The 17,524-nt window shown below is 51.1% G+C and overlaps 5 protein-coding genes across 5 annotated transcripts; 2 read left to right on the top strand and 3 right to left on the bottom strand.

The window, feature by feature from the left end:
* Positions 1 to 343: 343 nt before the first annotated feature.
* HOO65_050124 (Centromere protein 3) lies at positions 344 to 2,555 on the bottom strand (the record flags this gene model as incomplete). Its single annotated transcript, XM_071003234.1, has 3 exons — positions 344 to 2,163; positions 2,233 to 2,402; positions 2,488 to 2,555. 3 exons carry the CDS (start codon positions 2,553 to 2,555, stop codon positions 344 to 346), a joined length of 2,058 nt encoding a protein of 685 aa, XP_070858183.1.
* An 807-nt stretch (positions 2,556 to 3,362) lies between these two features.
* On the top strand, positions 3,363 to 4,442 carry HOO65_050125 (Ribonuclease H2 subunit A; the record flags this gene model as incomplete). Its single annotated transcript, XM_071000786.1, has 1 exon — positions 3,363 to 4,442. One exon carries the CDS (start codon positions 3,363 to 3,365, stop codon positions 4,440 to 4,442), a length of 1,080 nt encoding a protein of 359 aa, XP_070858184.1.
* A 380-nt stretch (positions 4,443 to 4,822) lies between these two features.
* Positions 4,823 to 7,637, bottom strand: HOO65_050126 (Protein sey1; the record flags this gene model as incomplete). Its single annotated transcript, XM_071003175.1, has 4 exons — positions 4,823 to 5,103; positions 5,187 to 6,946; positions 7,020 to 7,460; positions 7,546 to 7,637. 4 exons carry the CDS (start codon positions 7,635 to 7,637, stop codon positions 4,823 to 4,825), a joined length of 2,574 nt encoding a protein of 857 aa, XP_070858185.1.
* Positions 7,638 to 8,605: 968 nt separating this feature from the next.
* HOO65_050127 (putative RNA-dependent RNA polymerase 2) lies at positions 8,606 to 12,564 on the bottom strand (the record flags this gene model as incomplete). Its single annotated transcript, XM_071003106.1, has 3 exons — positions 8,606 to 9,098; positions 9,195 to 9,530; positions 9,596 to 12,564. The coding sequence occupies 3 exons, from the start codon at positions 12,562 to 12,564 to the stop codon at positions 8,606 to 8,608; spliced, it is 3,798 nt and encodes a 1,265-aa protein (XP_070858186.1).
* Positions 12,565 to 13,838: 1,274 nt separating this feature from the next.
* HOO65_050128 (Retrovirus-related Pol polyprotein from transposon TNT 1-94) lies at positions 13,839 to 17,432 on the top strand (the record flags this gene model as incomplete). The annotated part of the gene is made up of 3 exons (XM_071003127.1): positions 13,839 to 13,871; positions 13,914 to 16,753; positions 16,904 to 17,432. 3 exons carry the CDS (start codon positions 13,839 to 13,841, stop codon positions 17,430 to 17,432), a joined length of 3,402 nt encoding a protein of 1,133 aa, XP_070858187.1.
* Between the last annotated feature and the right edge of the window lie 92 nt (positions 17,433 to 17,524).

Here is a 17,524-nt window from a genome sequence, read left to right on the forward strand (position 1 = left end):
AAAAACAAAAAGTGTGATGTGATATCTTGACACCAAACCCCTAGAAACTCCTTCATACAAGTAAAACGCAAATGAGAAAAGAGTAGGAAAAACAAAGGAAAGGAAATAAACGGAAGTTGGCAGGCCCCCTTCATGTCTGTTGCCTGTGACAGTGAGATGAGAAACGCGGCGGAGAATACCGCCGCCACATGGATGAGAAGAGACAAGTCTTGGGTATGAAGAGAAAAAAGAAATGAACGGAAATAAAAGACACGAAGAGAAGAAAAAAGAACCCGCTTGAACATTGAAATCAATCCCTCCCTCCCTCCCTCCCACTCCCCCCCTATCCACACTCCTATCTTTTTCACTCATCCTCTGGCATCCCCTCCGCTTCTTCCCCCTCCTCATACTGCTGCATCTCCATCTCACATGCTTGCGCAAAGAAGATGCGCGCAGGGCTATCATAGTCGTTTACGATGCTATAGTAGTTCCCACGCGGCACGAAAAACTGGCCGCCGGCACCGATGCGGAATTCATTGTCGTGTATCGTAACCTTCACCTTGCCCGAAGCCACGAAGAAGACCAGCTGCATGCGGCGCGAGTTCTTGGGCCGCTTTTCACTACCAGGCGGGAGGTCGACGATTCCTGAGCCCATAAAACCCAGGCTCATAGTCTTAGCATAGCGGAATGTTGCGTCCTTGATTTCACGTGTTTCAACGGCGCCACTCGAAATAGCCAGCTGCTCTGTAATGATGCCCACCTCCTCGTCCGGTCCTGGCGGGTTGATCTCGTGTTCATATGTCCAAAGCACTACATCTCCATCCACCACGCCTGGATCGCGTTCCCATTCTTCGAGCGGCTCATTAAGCGGCAGCTCGTCAGGCCCGCTGCCAGAGGCGACACGCTTCGCTGATGTGTTCGCAGCAGCTGCACTAGCGGCTCGGCGACCGGCCGGTCTCGCGCCACGACGGCGTTTGGAGGGCGGTGGATCGTCGTCTTCGACACGGATAATTTCCTTGGTGGCAGCTAGCACAAAGGCCTGCTTGCTGTTGGTATCGCGGAATGTTTCGGTGGCGATTTCAGTACGTTCACCCTTCCAGAATTGCAGTGGCGCATAGGATGTGCGGCCAGAACGAGTCGTGGTTACATTATCATTGGTGCGCACAGACATGAGACCTCGCCGTTTAGGCGGGGGTGGACCACGCTGCACTTCGAGCAGAGACTTATCGCCGGCATCGTTGTCATTATTATCATTTTTCGAGGCATTGGAGCCGGTAGCAGCCGAGGACTTGGGCACTGCGGTTTTCTTAGAGCGCCCAGAAACTCGGACTTTGCGACTCAAAGTCTGCGCTGGTGAAGGCTTGGCCCTTGCTTTGGTGGCAGACGCTGAAGATGTGCGTTTCGAGGTAGTAGTAGGCGGTGGTTTAGTAGGTGGTACAGGCTGTGACGATCGTGATGCTTGCCTTTTAGGCGGGTTGGGCGGAGGTAGATCTACGGGAGCCTGTGTAGAGGGAGAAGACGAACTTTCTTCTTCCTCCACGTTTTCGTCGGATTCGGACTGTGGATCAGGCTCAGGCTGTCTGGGCCGTTTCAAAGGGCCGCGCTTGTTCGCAGCGGTGGCGGCAGGCTTCGAGCTGGGTTTTAGGAGCTCTAGTTTGCTAGGCGTTTGGCCAGACGATCTATTGGACCGCTTTGTCGGACGTGGCGTTGGCTCTTGCTGCTCTTCCTCGTCGTCGGGGAGCTGTGGCGCATCAGATTGTGGAATAAACTCCTCAATCATCTGCATAGACTCGTCGAAGATGTCGCCTTGCGCAGGGGGTTGCAAGACGTCATCATCGTCATCCTCATCTTCATCAGATTCGGGGAAGAAACGCCGTGAGCGGCTCGTACCATTAGGCCTAGGGGGGTTTTTTGCCTTGGGTGCAGCGAACAAGTTGCGAGAAATAGTTTGCGGATTATCCTTGTTAGCAGCCGAGGCAGTCACAGTCGGGGCTGTAGTTGTAGCCGAGTCTCCGTGGCCGCGCAAACGCGAAGCTGGTCGTGCTGGTGAGGGCCGGGCCGTCAGATGTGGGTTTTTGAGAGCGGGCGATCCGAGGCTGGTTCTAACAGGCGATCGCGAGATTGGTAGTGACGAGGCGCCGGAGCGACGATTGCGCATAACGGTTGAGGGGCCGGGACTAGAAGCTAGAGAGGGCCACAAGGTTTAGCTAAAGCCATGGGGCTGATAGAGCGAAGACTTGCGATTATTCGTACCTTGGTCTATTTCCATGTCCTGTTCGCCCATGACGCTGCGCTCAACGGCGCGTGGGGTGGAGCCGTCGGGTTTTGTAGGCGAAGAGAACAAGCCATCGAGAGGCTGTAGGCCATTTTCATCGCGCTGGCCATTGTCGGGAAGAATGACGCCAGTTTTTCTTGAAAGCAGACTGCTGTTAGTACAGGATTGAGTCAAGGCAAAAACAACGAGCAGATTGCTCTACCACGATAATCTTGGGTTGTTTGTCTGCTTACCGTCCGGCTTGGCCTAATTCGAAGATTTGCTGCGTTTGGCGACGAGCAGCGCCGCGGGCTTGGGACATTCTGAAAGCGGCCAATAACAAAAGCCACAGTAATCAGCGCAAGAGGCAATGAACAAGGAGCAAAGTAGTGATGATCAAGTTTGGGTGTTGGATATAATGAGGGAGAGGGGCGCGTCGGAGACAGAATTAGGAAGGTGCGAAAAAATGCGCGTTTGCTGTTAGTGAGGGGAAGGGAAAAAAAGAGAGAATTAAAAAAAGATTTATCGTGATATTGTGTTCGCAAAAGAGCGGTAAAAACAAGAAAACAAGAGAGAAAAGAAAGCAAAGGCAACTTCAAGTAAAAACTTGGGTATTTTTGGCCTTTTTTATGTTTTTGGTTGCCTTTTTTTTTCTTTATTTTTTGTCTTTATTCTTAGTGATGCATAGCAAACCAGCCTGTTGAAAAGAATGAGGTAGATATTTCTGGTGATTTTTATCCTTCTTTCCCTAGAAGCCCTGCAAAAAGGTTATACAGGTGAAAAAAAAAATTTAAAAAAAATCAGAATAATTCAAAGCACATGAGAACACAATGGTCTTTCCGGTCTTCGTCAAGAACTCGGAAATGAGAAACTTGTCGACGTGCTGGGAATCCCGTGATGATTCAAAATAATAATAAATAATAAAAAAAAGCCATCACCTTCACTTGGTCTTAATCGCATGTTTTGATTGGTCTAGCTACATAAATGTGGAGTCTCTCTCTACGCGTCTACTTACTTCTGGCCCTTCAGTAAACGCGTCAAGCTCCGAATAGAAACACCTACTGTCTTCCTCTCACAAGCCGCCGCTTCTCATTCGCTTCGCCTATCTCATCGACAACTCTGTACAACAATGTCTGCCGCTAGCTCCCCCGCTGCTGTCGACCTTGCTGTCGATTCCCTCTCTGTTGCCTCCCCCGCTCCCACTCCCGCTCCTACGAATACCGAGACCGACACCACTGTAACCGCTGCACCCCTCCCTCCTTCTATCAACGAAGCTGCCATTGCCGCCGGCGAGACCTACTCATACTACTCAGCCGTACCCCCACGCCTAGCGGCGCCGTCTGATGCCTCTCTAGGCGAAGAATGCATTCTAGGCGTTGACGAAGCTGGTCGCGGTCCCGTGCTCGGCCCCATGGTCTACGGCGTATTTTACCTCCCAACCGACCTCTCTGATAGCCTGCTCCGGGAAACACACCACTTCGACGACTCCAAGGTTCTCACAGCCGGTGTTCGCGCCAATCTCATGCGTACTCTGGCCGACCCGACATCTGACCTATATTCGACATGCGGCTGGGCTGTGACCGCGCTATCAGCACGTGCCATCGCCAGCGGTATGCTACAGAGCGTCCCGTATAACCTGAATGCACAAGCTATGGACACAACCGTAGCCCTGATCTCTGGAGTGCTGGCACGTGGGGTCAATCTGGTGCATATCTATGTCGACACTATCGGCAACCCAGCCACCTACCAAGCGAAGCTACAAGCGCTCTTCCCCACTGTCGCCATCACCGTAGCCAAGAAGGCCGATAGTCTGTACCCTGTAGTCAGTGCCGCCTCAGTATGCGCCAAAGTCACGCGCGACGTCGCACTTGAAGTCATGTACCGCCCGCACGCCACCGGTGCCGAGTCACGCGCCAAGGACGGCGAGCTGATTATGGACTGGGGCTCGGGCTACCCCAGCGATGCGCGCTGCACCACCTGGCTGCGCGACAACATGCACCCTGTGTTTGGCTGGGGCTCCGAGTGCCGCTTTAGCTGGGGTACGGCCAAGGACCTGATCGAAGGCAAGACGAATCCCGTCAAGGTCGAGTGGTCCGAAGAGAAAGACCCAGCCGAGAGCAGGCTGACAGCTTTCTTCAAGGCCGATACAGAACAAGCTAAAGACGAGCTAGCTACGTGGTATGGATCATCGTCGGGGTTGGCCTTTTAGGATGATTTTGTTTTTCCGTGGGTTTAGTTTTCACGCTCACGAGCGCCGGCGTCTGGGGTTTCATTTTTCGGGGAAGCGGGGGGCCTATATCAATTTCATTTCACATCTTCTTAGACTTGTTTTCTATAGCTTTCGTTTTTTCCTTTCTATTCCTTGTTTCTCTGTCCTTAAGGCATAACGACATTCATTATATTCATACCGTAAACGAAAAAAAAAACAAATGGTGAACCAGAGCTGCTGAAGCAAAAAAAAAAAAAGAGAGAGAGCAAGCAGGAAACAATATAATTACACAATCCTTGGCCCCTAGAAAATCAATACCCTCATCGTGTGTCTCTACCCCTCCTCCTTCTTCCCTTCCTCCCCTCATATAGTTCTTTGACTCAGATGTCGTCCAGGTCATCCACCTTCTTGCCCCGGCTATCCAGATCGTTCAAAGCAATTCCACCATTCGCCGATCCTGTAGCCGGCATACCAATGGCACCTCGGGCTGTTTCAGAGTTGGCGATGAAGTCACGCAAGCGCTCCTTGCCCAGGTCTACGCCCTGCGTGGCGGCAGCATTAGCCATCTGCATTATCGGGCCGAGCATGTTGAGCATGTACGCGACGTATGTACCGCCGGCAATCATTATCATGAGCAGAAAGAGGACGGGGTTGCGGATAACTAAAGAGGAATAATAGGGTTAGCCATGGCCTGTTTGTGTACTTGCGTTGTGTCGTATCTGTCGTGCTGTGTCTGCCACTTACCCATGAAAATCTCGTTCCAACCTAGAGCCAACATCAATCCGTAGAAATACCACGGCACCATGGCTACACCTCCTAAGGCGCCGCGCTTTGCCTCGACATACACACCGTCTGCCGTCTTCTTGAACCGAACGATGAGATCAAGTCTCTTGGCCTCACCGAGCATCGTCATCTCCTCCTCGAGACTCTTGCCCTCGGCCTCATCAACACCGCCAATCGGTGATCCCTCCTCTTCCTCATTTGCCGTGGAGGTTGCCGGCGGTGCGCCAATCCACCCTGGTAAATCAGGCAGGGCACCCGTGCTACATAGCTGGAACTTGGCTAGCAGAGGAATGAGCGTCAGTGTTGACTCACGTGCCTTGGTGTAAACACCCTCAATATCATCTGTCGGGCGCCAGATGCGCGGTACGCCAAGCTCGTCGTAGCGGAACTTGTCCTCAAAGTTTTCGCGCAGCTTGAGCAGGATGTTGCCCTCCATAACCTCCTCTTGCACACGCTCACGCAATACTATCCAGCTTTTGCGGCGCAGAATCCACACACCAAGAGCCACCTCGTCCTCGCTTGCTTCAAAGCTAGTAGCCCGGTCGCGGAAACGTGTCTCAGCCTCGGCCACAATATCTATAAACACCTTCCACACCTGGTCCCAAAGGTCCTTTTCGGCACCAGATCCCAAGGTCGAAGCTGCCTCGCCCTCTGCAGGCGCCCCAGAGCCGCCGCGACCAGAACCTAACTTTCCGAATTCCAGGCCCACAGCATCACCCAGACGTGACCGCACCCAGCGCTCAACACGCGTGGCCAAACGCCGCAGCTCATCTTTGCGCAGGCGGGCGCTTTGCTGGTCCAACTCCTTTTCAAACACTTGCACCAGGCTAGTAAAGTCCGACCACTCTATGCCCTCGATGGCAAGAGCCTGCACCTCGGTAGTAAAAGTTTTGAGGGCCGACTCCTTTTCACCGGACACAATCTCAGCAAACTCGTACGAGCTGGCACCGGACCGTTGGCCCTGCTTGACCTTGCCGCTAACCCCCTCGTTGAAAGTGGCCAGACCAGCCTTGTGCACGGCGTGGAGGTGGTTCTGATACATAGTCTTAAGACGTCCGTCAATCTTGGTTTCGAGCTCCTGGCGCTTACGCGTGTAGACGCCCTTATGGTAGCGACTAGCCTGTACCTCGAATGAGGCAATGCACTTCTGGCGCGCATTGGCGCCCTGCTCGCCGAGATTCTCCAGAACAACGGGTTGGCCCATGCGAACACCATCAGCCTGTTTTTCTTCCAAGGGGGCTATTGTGGATTCGAAATCAACCAGAACTTCACGTGAGATTTCATCACAGCGAAACTGGGCAAGTAGTTCCTGCTGTGTGGGCAAGTCGAGGTCCTTGTTGTCGACAATCTGGTCCCAGATGCCCTGGGCGTACATGGAGAATCCGTCAGCGGGAATGCGGCGGTGGTACTCGGGCAGGAACATGCCACCTTCAAGAGCCTCAGTTCCCTGGACGCCTTCAGGGCGATGTCCGGCAGAGAAGCGGGCTCGCAGCTTGTCAACTTCGGCCGTGAACTTTTCAGCCTGGAGGATCTTGTGGGGGAGGGCGGCGAAGCCGAAATCAAAGTAGTCCTCAATCCGAGAGTTTTCGAGACCGGCGGGCTTGGAGATAGACGACCAGATCTTTGTGAGGTCCTGGATGAGGGTGTTTTGGAGGTTGATCAGCGGTGTGGTGCCAAGGTGGTCACGCAGGACGAAGAAGAGTAGGGAGCGAGGGCTAGACCTATGAGAGGGGGACAGGTGAATAGTTAGCTACGGACAAGTCACAACACAAAAGACAACAGCTCGACACGTACTTCTTATCCTTCAGAAATAGCTGCAGATTGACCTCAAAGACTGTCTTTAGCAGGCCCATGTTGGCACCCTGGTATAGACCAACCTGAGTCTCCCATAGGTTGACCAGGAGCACCTCGCTGGTAGCCAGCGCAAAAAGGGCGCTTTTGCGCTCAAAGTCCTGGTCTTCACCGCGCTCACGGCCATCAGTGCCCTCAACATCCATAACGAGGATGTTGTCGGCCATGAGAGGCTCGACATCATGGGCTTTGTTCTTGGACATCCATATTCCCTTGGTGGTCTGACGGCGCTCCGTTTCTGACATGACGGAGAACTTTGTGCGGAAAAGGTTGTTGAGTAACGTTGACTTGCCCGTCGACTGCGAGCCGAATACGGAGATGATATGGTAGTTGAAGCCGGCAGGAGCAACGTTGGTAGCGCGGAAGTAGGAACTAACAGAGGAGCTATTGGAGAGGAGAGGAGAGGAGAGTTAGCACACTGAGGGCAAGGGCTGAAGAGAGGAGAAGGGCAGTGGCAAGAAGAGCTTACTTGAACTCCTTATCCTCGTTAATGACTTGAATGCCATGTTCGAAGTTGAGCTCCTCGTCGTCAGCACCGACGGCAGCAAAGTGGCCATTCATGGCTGTGGTTGTTGGTTGGTTGAGGATAGTGGTTATTATAAAGAGCTTGTAAATTAATTCCGAATAAAATAATCTGGGGGGAAAAAAAAAGAATAAAAGAACGTCGTGATAAATTCCCTTTGGCTTCTTCTGGTTGGTGTTGTTCGACGCTTAACGAAGGGAGAAGAAAAGGAAGAAGAACACGAAGGAGCAAAGTTCAATGAGGGGGAATAACCACAAGTCAAGATAGATGTACCTTGTACTCTTTTTTCTTTTTACCACGAGAAAGAACGAAGAAAAGACAGGTGGCTCAGGGCGAGCAAAAGGCCGTTCAAGATATTCGAGAAATGGCAAATGAAAGAGAAAAAAAAAAGACCAATTTTAAAATGAAAATAAAAGATTTATTATCACAGCAGAATCATGCAGGAGAACCTTTTTTATACAGCTAGAAAATGTGACAGAACAGCAGCACTGCCAAAAAGGACAGACAATACAAGAAAGAGGGCGCAGCGAAAGCTTCAGCTTAGCTGTGATTTGCGGTGAAGCTGTAAGCTGCAAGCTTAGTTGGCCAGGGTTATGTCTAGGGTTGATGGCAGAGCCAACCAACCGCTCAGACTCATCCCGCCATAGCTTTCAGCCACAAAGCCACAACTAGCGGTGTAAAGCCTTATGCCAGCCCCAGAGCCTCTGGCCTTCCAGGGCCTGTGGATTTTGTCTCCCCCTAGCACTTATTATAGACCCCTGCTGTCGTGTAACTCCAGCAAGCCCTGGCGAACAAAGCCCACCAACAAAAATGACAAGAAAAGCGGGGCCTGTCCGATGCGCTGTTTGAACATCATCTCATACTACTCAGACCAGCACAACACTTGAACAGGACAGATGCACCTCCAAGATACTCGCTATTCAATACGTGTATTTTTTTCCAGGCCATATTGCGTACTATCTTCCATTGCATATCGCTCCTCTCCTCGCTACCCAGCTGTACTCGCTCATCCCTCCCGTGCCTGTGGTGGCGGATATGTGTTGGCCTGCACTGTATTTTGAATGTCCCGAGCCAAAGCCTGCATCTTGCTAGTGATAGCCTTAACCTCCCTGAGCAAACACGCTGCGGCAATTACACGAAACCCACGCAACTGCTGACGTGGGGCCATGGCTCCCGACTGGTTGACCACGGTGGCTGGTCGCGTCTTAAAGCAGGCCAGGCACATTTCCAACGCTGTGTAGTCGAGCCTCCCTCCAGCTAGGATGGTAGCGGCTGTGGCCTCAGGCGGTGCCGCGCGGTCTTTGCAGCGCATGCGCTTCACGATAAAGTCAAACAGGTCGTCTACCTGCGGCCTGATCTTGACCGAGGCGTCACGCAAACGCCGTGACTGCGTGCCATCCCGATTGAAGATGAAGCCGCAGAAGACTTCGACCTCTGAAAGTGGGTTCATGTAGTTGGGTGCAAAGCTGCGCATGATGTCTCGCATTCCTTCCTCATAACTAAAGGGGGGAAGTGGCCAGTTAGTATACACATACAACAGCGCACAGATGCACACTCTTCTACCCGGCAGCTCCCTCTGGAAAGCAACGACTTACATATTCATCAGCTCGTGTGCATCGCGCTTTTTGGTATACCAGTCGACTTCACGCACGTCAATAGCCGCGTTAATCAGCCTGTCCACCCACATCTGCAACTTGTTCCACGCCGAGTCGTTGTCTGGCTCCACGTCTTTAATTTTAGTCTCGTTCCAAATGACGCGCTCGTCTACATTGCGGTATAGAATCCCCAAAATGCGCTGGGACTCGTAGTACAGGTGAGACGGCGCTATATCATCGTCGTCGTCAAACGGGTTGGCATCCGGATTGATTGGTGTGTCGTCAAAGACTAGCTCGTCGAACTTGCACAAGCTTATGGGAGGCGAAGGTGCCATACTGCGAAGCGCCCACGGGGTTAGAAATAGCGCTCTTGTCTAGCAAACACAAGAATAGGAACTTACAAATCGGGCCTATATCGCGGTGCCCGCGGCATCTGATTCACATCTACTGCCAGGCCTGTCTTGGAGAAGTCTACTGCGTTAGAGTGCATCTCGGCTAGTTTCAAGCACTCTGCGGCTAGAGTTCCGTTTGGCTTCTGGTCAGCCATAATTTGATGGCGATTAGCGATAATTCCCAGCTGGTCAGTCTTCATAAAATCGACAAAAAACTCCGCCATGTCCGAGCTAGTGACATCGCGGTCCAATGTCCTTGGTGTTACACGAGGGTAATCAGCCGGCTGGAAGGTCTTTAGGCCTGGTGTTTGTAGTAGATCCTGATCCCAGATAACATTATAAATGTCACCATCTAGATCGCCTCCACTCAGTTGTGACGGCATATCACGGTCGCCGTGCTGGCTAAACACCACGCAGTTGACCAGCTCCCGTAGAGGATGGCCATCAGGTGGTGTCCGCTGCCAGGCAAACTGGATATCGCCGGGGTGGAGCGCCGGCGACCGGGTGACGATGACACGCCCAGCCGCCGGGAGGTCCTCGAACACCAAATTTTGATCCTCCTGGTCGATGGCAACATATATTTCATTTTCCCTTAGAAAGCCCGTTACATCAACAATGCCAAATAACGTGGCACCACTACGCACCGGGATCCGCGCCTTGTTCTTGAGCATCCGCAGCTCTCGCAACACGGACATTTCCACAACGCGGCGCATGAAGGTATCCTCATAGTAATTGATGCCAATCTTGTGTAGCTGGCGGATTAGAGTTGAAAACTCGAGCTTCCGGCCAATCAGCTGGTTGCGCAGAAAGGATGATGTGTTGTAGACATCCGAGGATATCCTTCGTAGCGCATCGATCTCAGTGCTCTGGAGATCAATAAACCATTGGTTCGGCACACCCATGTCTTCAAGAATCTTGATCATCTGCCGATTGAGAACAAGCCGCAGCGGCCGTGATGCCGTATCGCAGATCTCGAGATTTTCAAGGTCATCCGAGTCAAACTTGACCATACTTTCAGCGCGCACACAAAACACCTTATCGCCGTCGGCAATGCGGGAATCCAGCGCAAGCATGCCTTTGGCACCTCCCCAACGGACCTGGAAGCAGACAGGATACGCATCGTTATGGGGTATGTAGTCCCAAAGAACCTCAACTGCACCATACGAAATGGTGCCAACACCGTCGCTGAACATTCGAGAGCCATCGGGCGACTTGAGGTCTGGGATACGCTCATGGCGGATGCCGTTGGCTTTCAGGGGCACAGAGAACGGTGTCTCGGAGAAGGCCTGGCCGATACGAGCGGCGCATCGGGCAGGAGTGCGGATGTTGGCAAACTTCCCAAGGCTATTGATGATGCGCTGGTACGTCTGGAACTCCTTGTTTTCCTTGTCGTAAAATGCAGCTGAGAACCATGCCGAGTGAGAGCGTAAAGACGAGTGAGAGAAACCGAGGAACTTGTACAGACGACCGGCAATTTGGATCCCAACCTCAAATACCTCCTTGAAGCGAGTCATTATCTCCTCGTTAGAGATGCGGCCTCCAAACCGCAAATCTTCGCCGTCTTCATCGCAGAACTGCACGCGGAGGAAATAGTCGCTGTATTTGGCGAACTTCCGCAGCACGCGGTTCTTGCTTTCATACTCCGGCCCATGCAAGGTCATGCGCGTAGGCGTCACACAGGCCTTGTGCACCAATACCTTATCCTCCATATTGCGGTTGAAAACACGGCCCATGGCCGCACGAGAGTCCAAGTCAGCCTGGACCTTTGCAAGGACGTTGAAGATAACTTTTGGGCTGAGCGATTCTACCTCTACGTTGTTGGTCGGGTATGGGATATCGTGCATAACCTTTTTGAAGGCCTCTACTGAGAAAACACCTTGTCTGGGCTGATCACCAGAAGCCTTATGGGATTTGTCCCGCAAGAGCTCTGCGTTTTTGCGTGCTTTTTCCCGCAGCATTTCAGCCAAAGCAATGACGAGATCAGGCGTAAGATAGTTGTTCCATACCATTGCCTGGAGCTGAAAACACACGGAAAAGGTCAACTCGGTTTCCACAGCGCCATCTCGCAAAATCGACATGAGCTTAGAATAGGCGTCGAGAAACCACATGCTCGAGCCTGCGGGGGGTGAGACAGTCTTGAAGTCATACTGGTCGACAAGGTTAAAAAGGTCACGCTTCCGCAGCTTGCCCAAGAGATTCCGAAAGGTTGTGCTATTGCCAAGGATGGCTATTTTATAGACCAAACACATGTTGGCAATGTACGAGTGGTTTTGGATATATGGCAACGAGCTTGTCCGGACCTTCTTGTAGGTGGGGGCTCTCTTGCCCGAGGAGGACAAGTTCATGTTGCCAAAATAGTTCTCTAGAGTAGACGGCTGGAAGAAGCGTGGCGGGAATTGCAGGGTGAACATGAGCTCGTTCTGGCTGCTAGTTGCGACCTCCCAGACGGATGTATACACGATTTCCATCTGCGACTTATCCTCAAAATTGACAAACATTGAAACCCGGCCAAACTTGATGTTGGCTGTTCCCGTAGTCCACGCCTCAGCCACATACACCAGCTTGCCGTCAGGCATGATGTGGCATTTCCCGCATGTGACAGCACCAATAGCCATGCTGATTGGTTGGGACAGCTGGTGGTCCTGTGACTTCAAAGCAGTCTCATATTTCTTCCGTTCTTTGGTGACGTGCTGGGCATGCATAACCTCGATTTCATCGGAAATAGGACGGCCGCGAGTAGCCACAACCTTGGCACCAACAATAACGAGTTTTGAGTGATTAGGAATCGTAGCAGGGAACTTGGACAAGAATAATTCGGCGTCTTTCTTGTGGACGAAGAGGATCCGGGCTGACGGCTTTTGACTCATCTTGACGCAAGTGAATTCGGTGATTTGTAGCTTCTCTAGATACGGCATCAGGTTGTCAGTGACAACCTTTTGCGGGCATTGCCGCGGCACATTTGAAAGAATAACCTCCATCCCCGCTAGTGCTGTCGAGTCGAGAGGTCCTGGCGACGAGAACCTGCTGACGATCCTTTGTACATGTATAGGCGTACGTCTGCTTAGAAAGCTCTGTATATGGTTATGTGGAGGAGAGACGGCTGGTTGCAGATAGGGTTGGCAAGGCCACTGTACGAAGACAAGAGGACAAGAAGATGGGGATATAGATGAAGGATGATATGAGATGAAAAGAGGGAGAATAAAAGTAAAATGGATAAGAATAGGAAAAAGGGCCAGGGCCCGGCACTAGGGGCCCAACGCTGAGCTGCAAGGCTGTTGCGATACGAAATTTAGTTGCGACTGCAAACGGCTCGACAAGCGAGACGGGAGTCAGATAGAGAGGTACACAAGGAGATGGGTGCCAAGGGAGACAGATACTAAGCGGAACAAATCAAGGACCCCTAGTTCCAGCCCAACAGAATGCAGCTATCCGGATGCTATATTCAAATAGAGTAGCTTCTAACTTCTTTGTGTTGCTAGGTTGGTGCACAGCTTGACCATACATGTGAGTATATGTGCAAGTTTACAGCAAGACTGCGTACAAGCCAAATGGGTATCAAAAGGAAGATGCACTTGCGAGTAACGCTGCCTGTCTTGTGTAGTACAACGATTGTCTCAAGTATAAAACATCACCAAAGTCTTAACGGGCTTGTATCTCTAAGAGGAGTGAAGCTCAGGACGTGCCTAGCGGACTGAAAACGGCGTTAGGGAGGAGATGTCGGAGCAGTAGCTTCGGGTTTGTGTGAAGGCAGGTCCGAGATTCGATCTAGGCTAACCGCTAATGAAAAAGGCACAATGATTCAGGAAATACGACAATAAGTCAATGGATCGTTGAATTAACTTCAAATTGTTCATGGACCCAGAGCCCAAAAAAAAACCCCCAGTCTGACATGACATGAGGTACAAGAAAAAGCGGGGTTCTTTGGGTTATGTGCGTTAGGGTTATGGCCGCATTATGTCAGCGTGAGTCCCCCTGTAGTGATGCATAGTTTCAGCCACACTGTGGCACAGCCACGTGACCGACCCACATCACATATTTATACCTAGTCCTAGAATTCTCTGTAGATAGATTAAAATGAATATATTCTCTATGCAAAATCACCACAACAGGTTATGAGCCCTTAACTCGATCGATTCAGATACCCTCCATTCCTAGATTTACCATCCGCTCTACACAATAGCGACAGTGCACAAGTACAATTTTCAAACCTCACACGATTTTCAAATTTTGAGTTAAAACCAACCCAACCACCATGGCCAACAAGACTCTTGCACCTGGCATCTCTGTCCACCCGTCTACACTCGCTACCTCTTGAACATGGCTTCAGAATAAGGAAGAATCAGTTGACCCCACAGCAGTCAGGAACTGGATCCTGGACTTGGAACTTCCGACCATCGACGAGGTTCCGTACAGCAAGTGGTGCGAGAAATTCCAGGAGGCCATCATCATCACGAAAACATCGGCTTTGTTTGATGATGTTAAGTTGGAAGATCAGACAGCCCAGATTCTTGTAACTCGGAACACCTGGCGCAAAGAGCTGAGTCGATGCGCGCCATTGCGGTCGACTGCGGAAGACGCTTCGTTTCCCGACATCCTGCGCTCGATACACAAGAGGTGCAAGGATTCGGAAGTTGCTACCACTGCTGTTGCCTACCTGGAAGTGACCTCTCGGAGGTTGACCAGTCTCAACGACTTAGGGAAGTTCATTTCCTACCTTCGGCCCCGCGTACCTCTATGCGAAATCAAGATACCGAGTTTCTTTGTTTCTTTAGCTATATTTGTATACTCCCAGTTGGTTGAGTTCGACAGGGCTGTGGCAGAGAAGGTACTTGAGTGCGGTACGTCGGATGAAATTTTTACCGAGTTGACTGAACTGGAATCCAAGCTCGTGTCGTCTGAGTCAAAGCAAAAGTGCGGCTACTGTGGCAAAAATGGTCATGTGGAGAAAGTGTGCAGGCAGAAGAAACGGGATGGGAAGAAGGACTCTGAGAAAACGAAAGGGAATGACAAGCCAACTCCGAAGGTTAACTCGCTTCGATACACTGGGGAGATTCTTATAGACTCCGGTGCAGATACGTCAGTCCTACCAAACAGAGAACAATTTTCCACCTACTTCCCTTCAACTTCCTTTGCAGAGGCCCTGGGTGGCACAAACGTGAAATGTTTGGGCCAAGGCACCTTTGAATTCCCTGATGACCAGGGAGCTCTTATCAAAATTGAAAATGTTATACACGTTCCTGGTGCTCAACCCCTCGTGTCTGAAGGACAACTTGAACGGCTTGGATACAGGTGGAATGTCCATCCCGATGACACCAACTTTTTGGACAACCGTCGGGGCTCCACCTTATCAACGTTCTGGAGGGGACTCAGGAGATGGCACAATGTACTTCCCAAGGTTTCAGCCTTGAAGGCCACGACAGACTGGCATCATGTGTTCGCACATATTAACAACCACTACGTTCAACGTACCCTCGCACAACACGGATTGAAAGCGGAACTAGACAGCGAGAAATGCCAATCTTGCATCAAGGCGAAGATCACACACAGCCCGACGTCCTCGACAGGGTTACGTCGATCGAATCAAGCCCTTGAGTACTTACATCTAGATCTGGTTGGAGGTCAGAATTCCCTACCACCCGCAACATCCTCGACCGACTTCCCACTTGCCAATCAGTTTTTGCTGGTAGTAGATGAACACTCCTTGTACAGGTGGGCGTTTCCTGTTCACAGCAAGAAGGACGTGTCGATACTGATAGAGACACTCCTTGACCAACTCAAGAATCAGATGGGTCGTTATCCAAAAACATTACACTCTGATGATGCCTCTGAGTTTAAGAGCAGTCAATGTCTTCTACTAGCTGAACGGCGCGGCATTACATGGAGTCGAAGTGCAGGCTACGCACACGAACAAAACGGTATCGTTGAAAGAAGCGTTCGCACTGTCTGTGAGTCACTCTGCGCGACTCATGAAAGCGCAAGCCTCCCCAGCAGGCTTTGGCCAGAAACACTGCAGGGCATCCTATACATTCTGAACAGGACAGCCAACTCAGTGGCCAAAACCTCTCCATACCAGGTGCTTTACGGCAAACTTCCGGATATCAGCCACCTTCATCCTATCGGTTGCCGTGCATTCTGGCCGATAGAAGTGAAAAAGAGGGATAAGATTCAACCGAAGGCCACATCCGGCATACTTCTCGGTTTCCATTCCTCAAACTCCTACTATGTCCTGGAAGATGGACCCAACAAGCGTGTCATCTCGCGACGTGACGTTACGTTTATAGATAGTGAGTTTCCCCTAAAGTCGCAAGTTATGGCTCTGAAAAGTCGGATGGAATTTCCCGTCGCCCAGGCGCTTTCCGGACCTGAGAAGGATAAGTGGCTGGAAGCCATGCACAAAGAAGTACAGACCCTCGAGTCGTTTGACTCATGGGAAGTAGTTCCAGCGCATTCAGCTCCACGTCGACCGATGAACAGCAAATGGGTTCTTCAAAAGAAAGAAGATGGGTCATTCAAAGCTAGATGGTGTGCCTGCGGCTACGACGAAGAGATACACACAGATATAAGCGCTGAAGTCTTGAATGGCGTATCGCTCAGGATGATGTTAGCCCTAGCCGCCTCGCGTGATCTGGTGTGTCATCACATAGACGTTAAGTCGGCATTCCTCAACGCAGACTTGGACAATCCGGAGTACATAAAACCACCTGCGCACATGGGCTTCCCTAAGGACCACGTACTCAAGCTGAAGAAAGCTGTATATGGTTTAAGGTCTGCACCCAAGCGCTGGCAGGAGACGCTGAACAAACGTCTTGTGGACATTGGCTTTACACCATTGAAGAATGACAAGACGATATTCTTCAACGGTACAACTTGGATTGCGGTATATGTCGACGACATGCTCGTTATGTCCAAAGAAGTCAGTGATACACTTGACGCAATCTCCAGTTTGTCTAACACCCTTCAACTACGTGATCTCGGTCCAGTGTCCTCCTTTCTCGGGATTAAGGTGGAACATTTGCCTACAGCATTAGGCATTAGCCAGAAGCCAAAGATCGAGAAGTTGGTTGAGAAGATGAATCTCTCTCAGTGCAGAGGAGCATCGTTACCGATCAGCAACGACAATCTCATCGATCAGGAATCTGAGCCACTCTCGGAAAGCGAACACGAACGGTATCGAAGTATTGTTGGGTCCCTGCTCCACATTTCATTTTTTTCGCGACCAGACATATCATACACGGTGATGAGACTTGCATCAAGGACACACAATCCCACGACCTCGTGTCTCCAGGCACTTAAACACTGCTTGAGATACTTACACAGGTCGAAGGATTATTCACTTGTGTTCCGCAAGAATCCCGACCATGATATTCAGGCGTCTACGGACAGCAGCTGGGGTAACAATGTCTCCCCACACGCTATTTCAGGCAACGTATTCACGATAAACGGGTCAGCGATTATGTGGAGGGCGCGCAAGCAGACCCTTACAGCGCAGAGTACCTGCGAGGCTGAGTATGTCGCTGCAGCTGGACTGGCAACTACGGCTACATGGCTAAAGCCGCTTTTTGAAGAGGTGTTTCAAATCGAGGAGGAGGCGCCGATTGATACGCAGATGGACAACCAAAGCGCATTGGCGGTTGCCAACGGCTCGAAAGTATCCACGCGTAACAGGCATTTCCTCATCAAGCAGACATCTCTGAGAGAGGCGATACAAGCAGGTGTGATCAAAGTCACATATACTCCCACTGATCAAATGATTGCGGACGGGCTGACAAAGGCGCTGCCCAAGGCAAAATTTGAGGAATTCTTGTGTCGATTAGGCATGAGAAAGGGGGAGTGTAGTGATGCATAGTTTCAGCCACACTGTGGCACAGCCACGTGACCGACCCACATCACATATTTATACCTAGTCCTAGAATTCTCTGTAGATAGATTAAAATGAAT

Source organism: Ceratocystis lukuohia (assembly GCF_044167205.1).
Source record: "Ceratocystis lukuohia strain C4212 chromosome Unknown Supercontig5_pilon, whole genome shotgun sequence".
Taxonomy (NCBI): Eukaryota; Fungi; Ascomycota; class Sordariomycetes; order Microascales; family Ceratocystidaceae; genus Ceratocystis; species Ceratocystis lukuohia.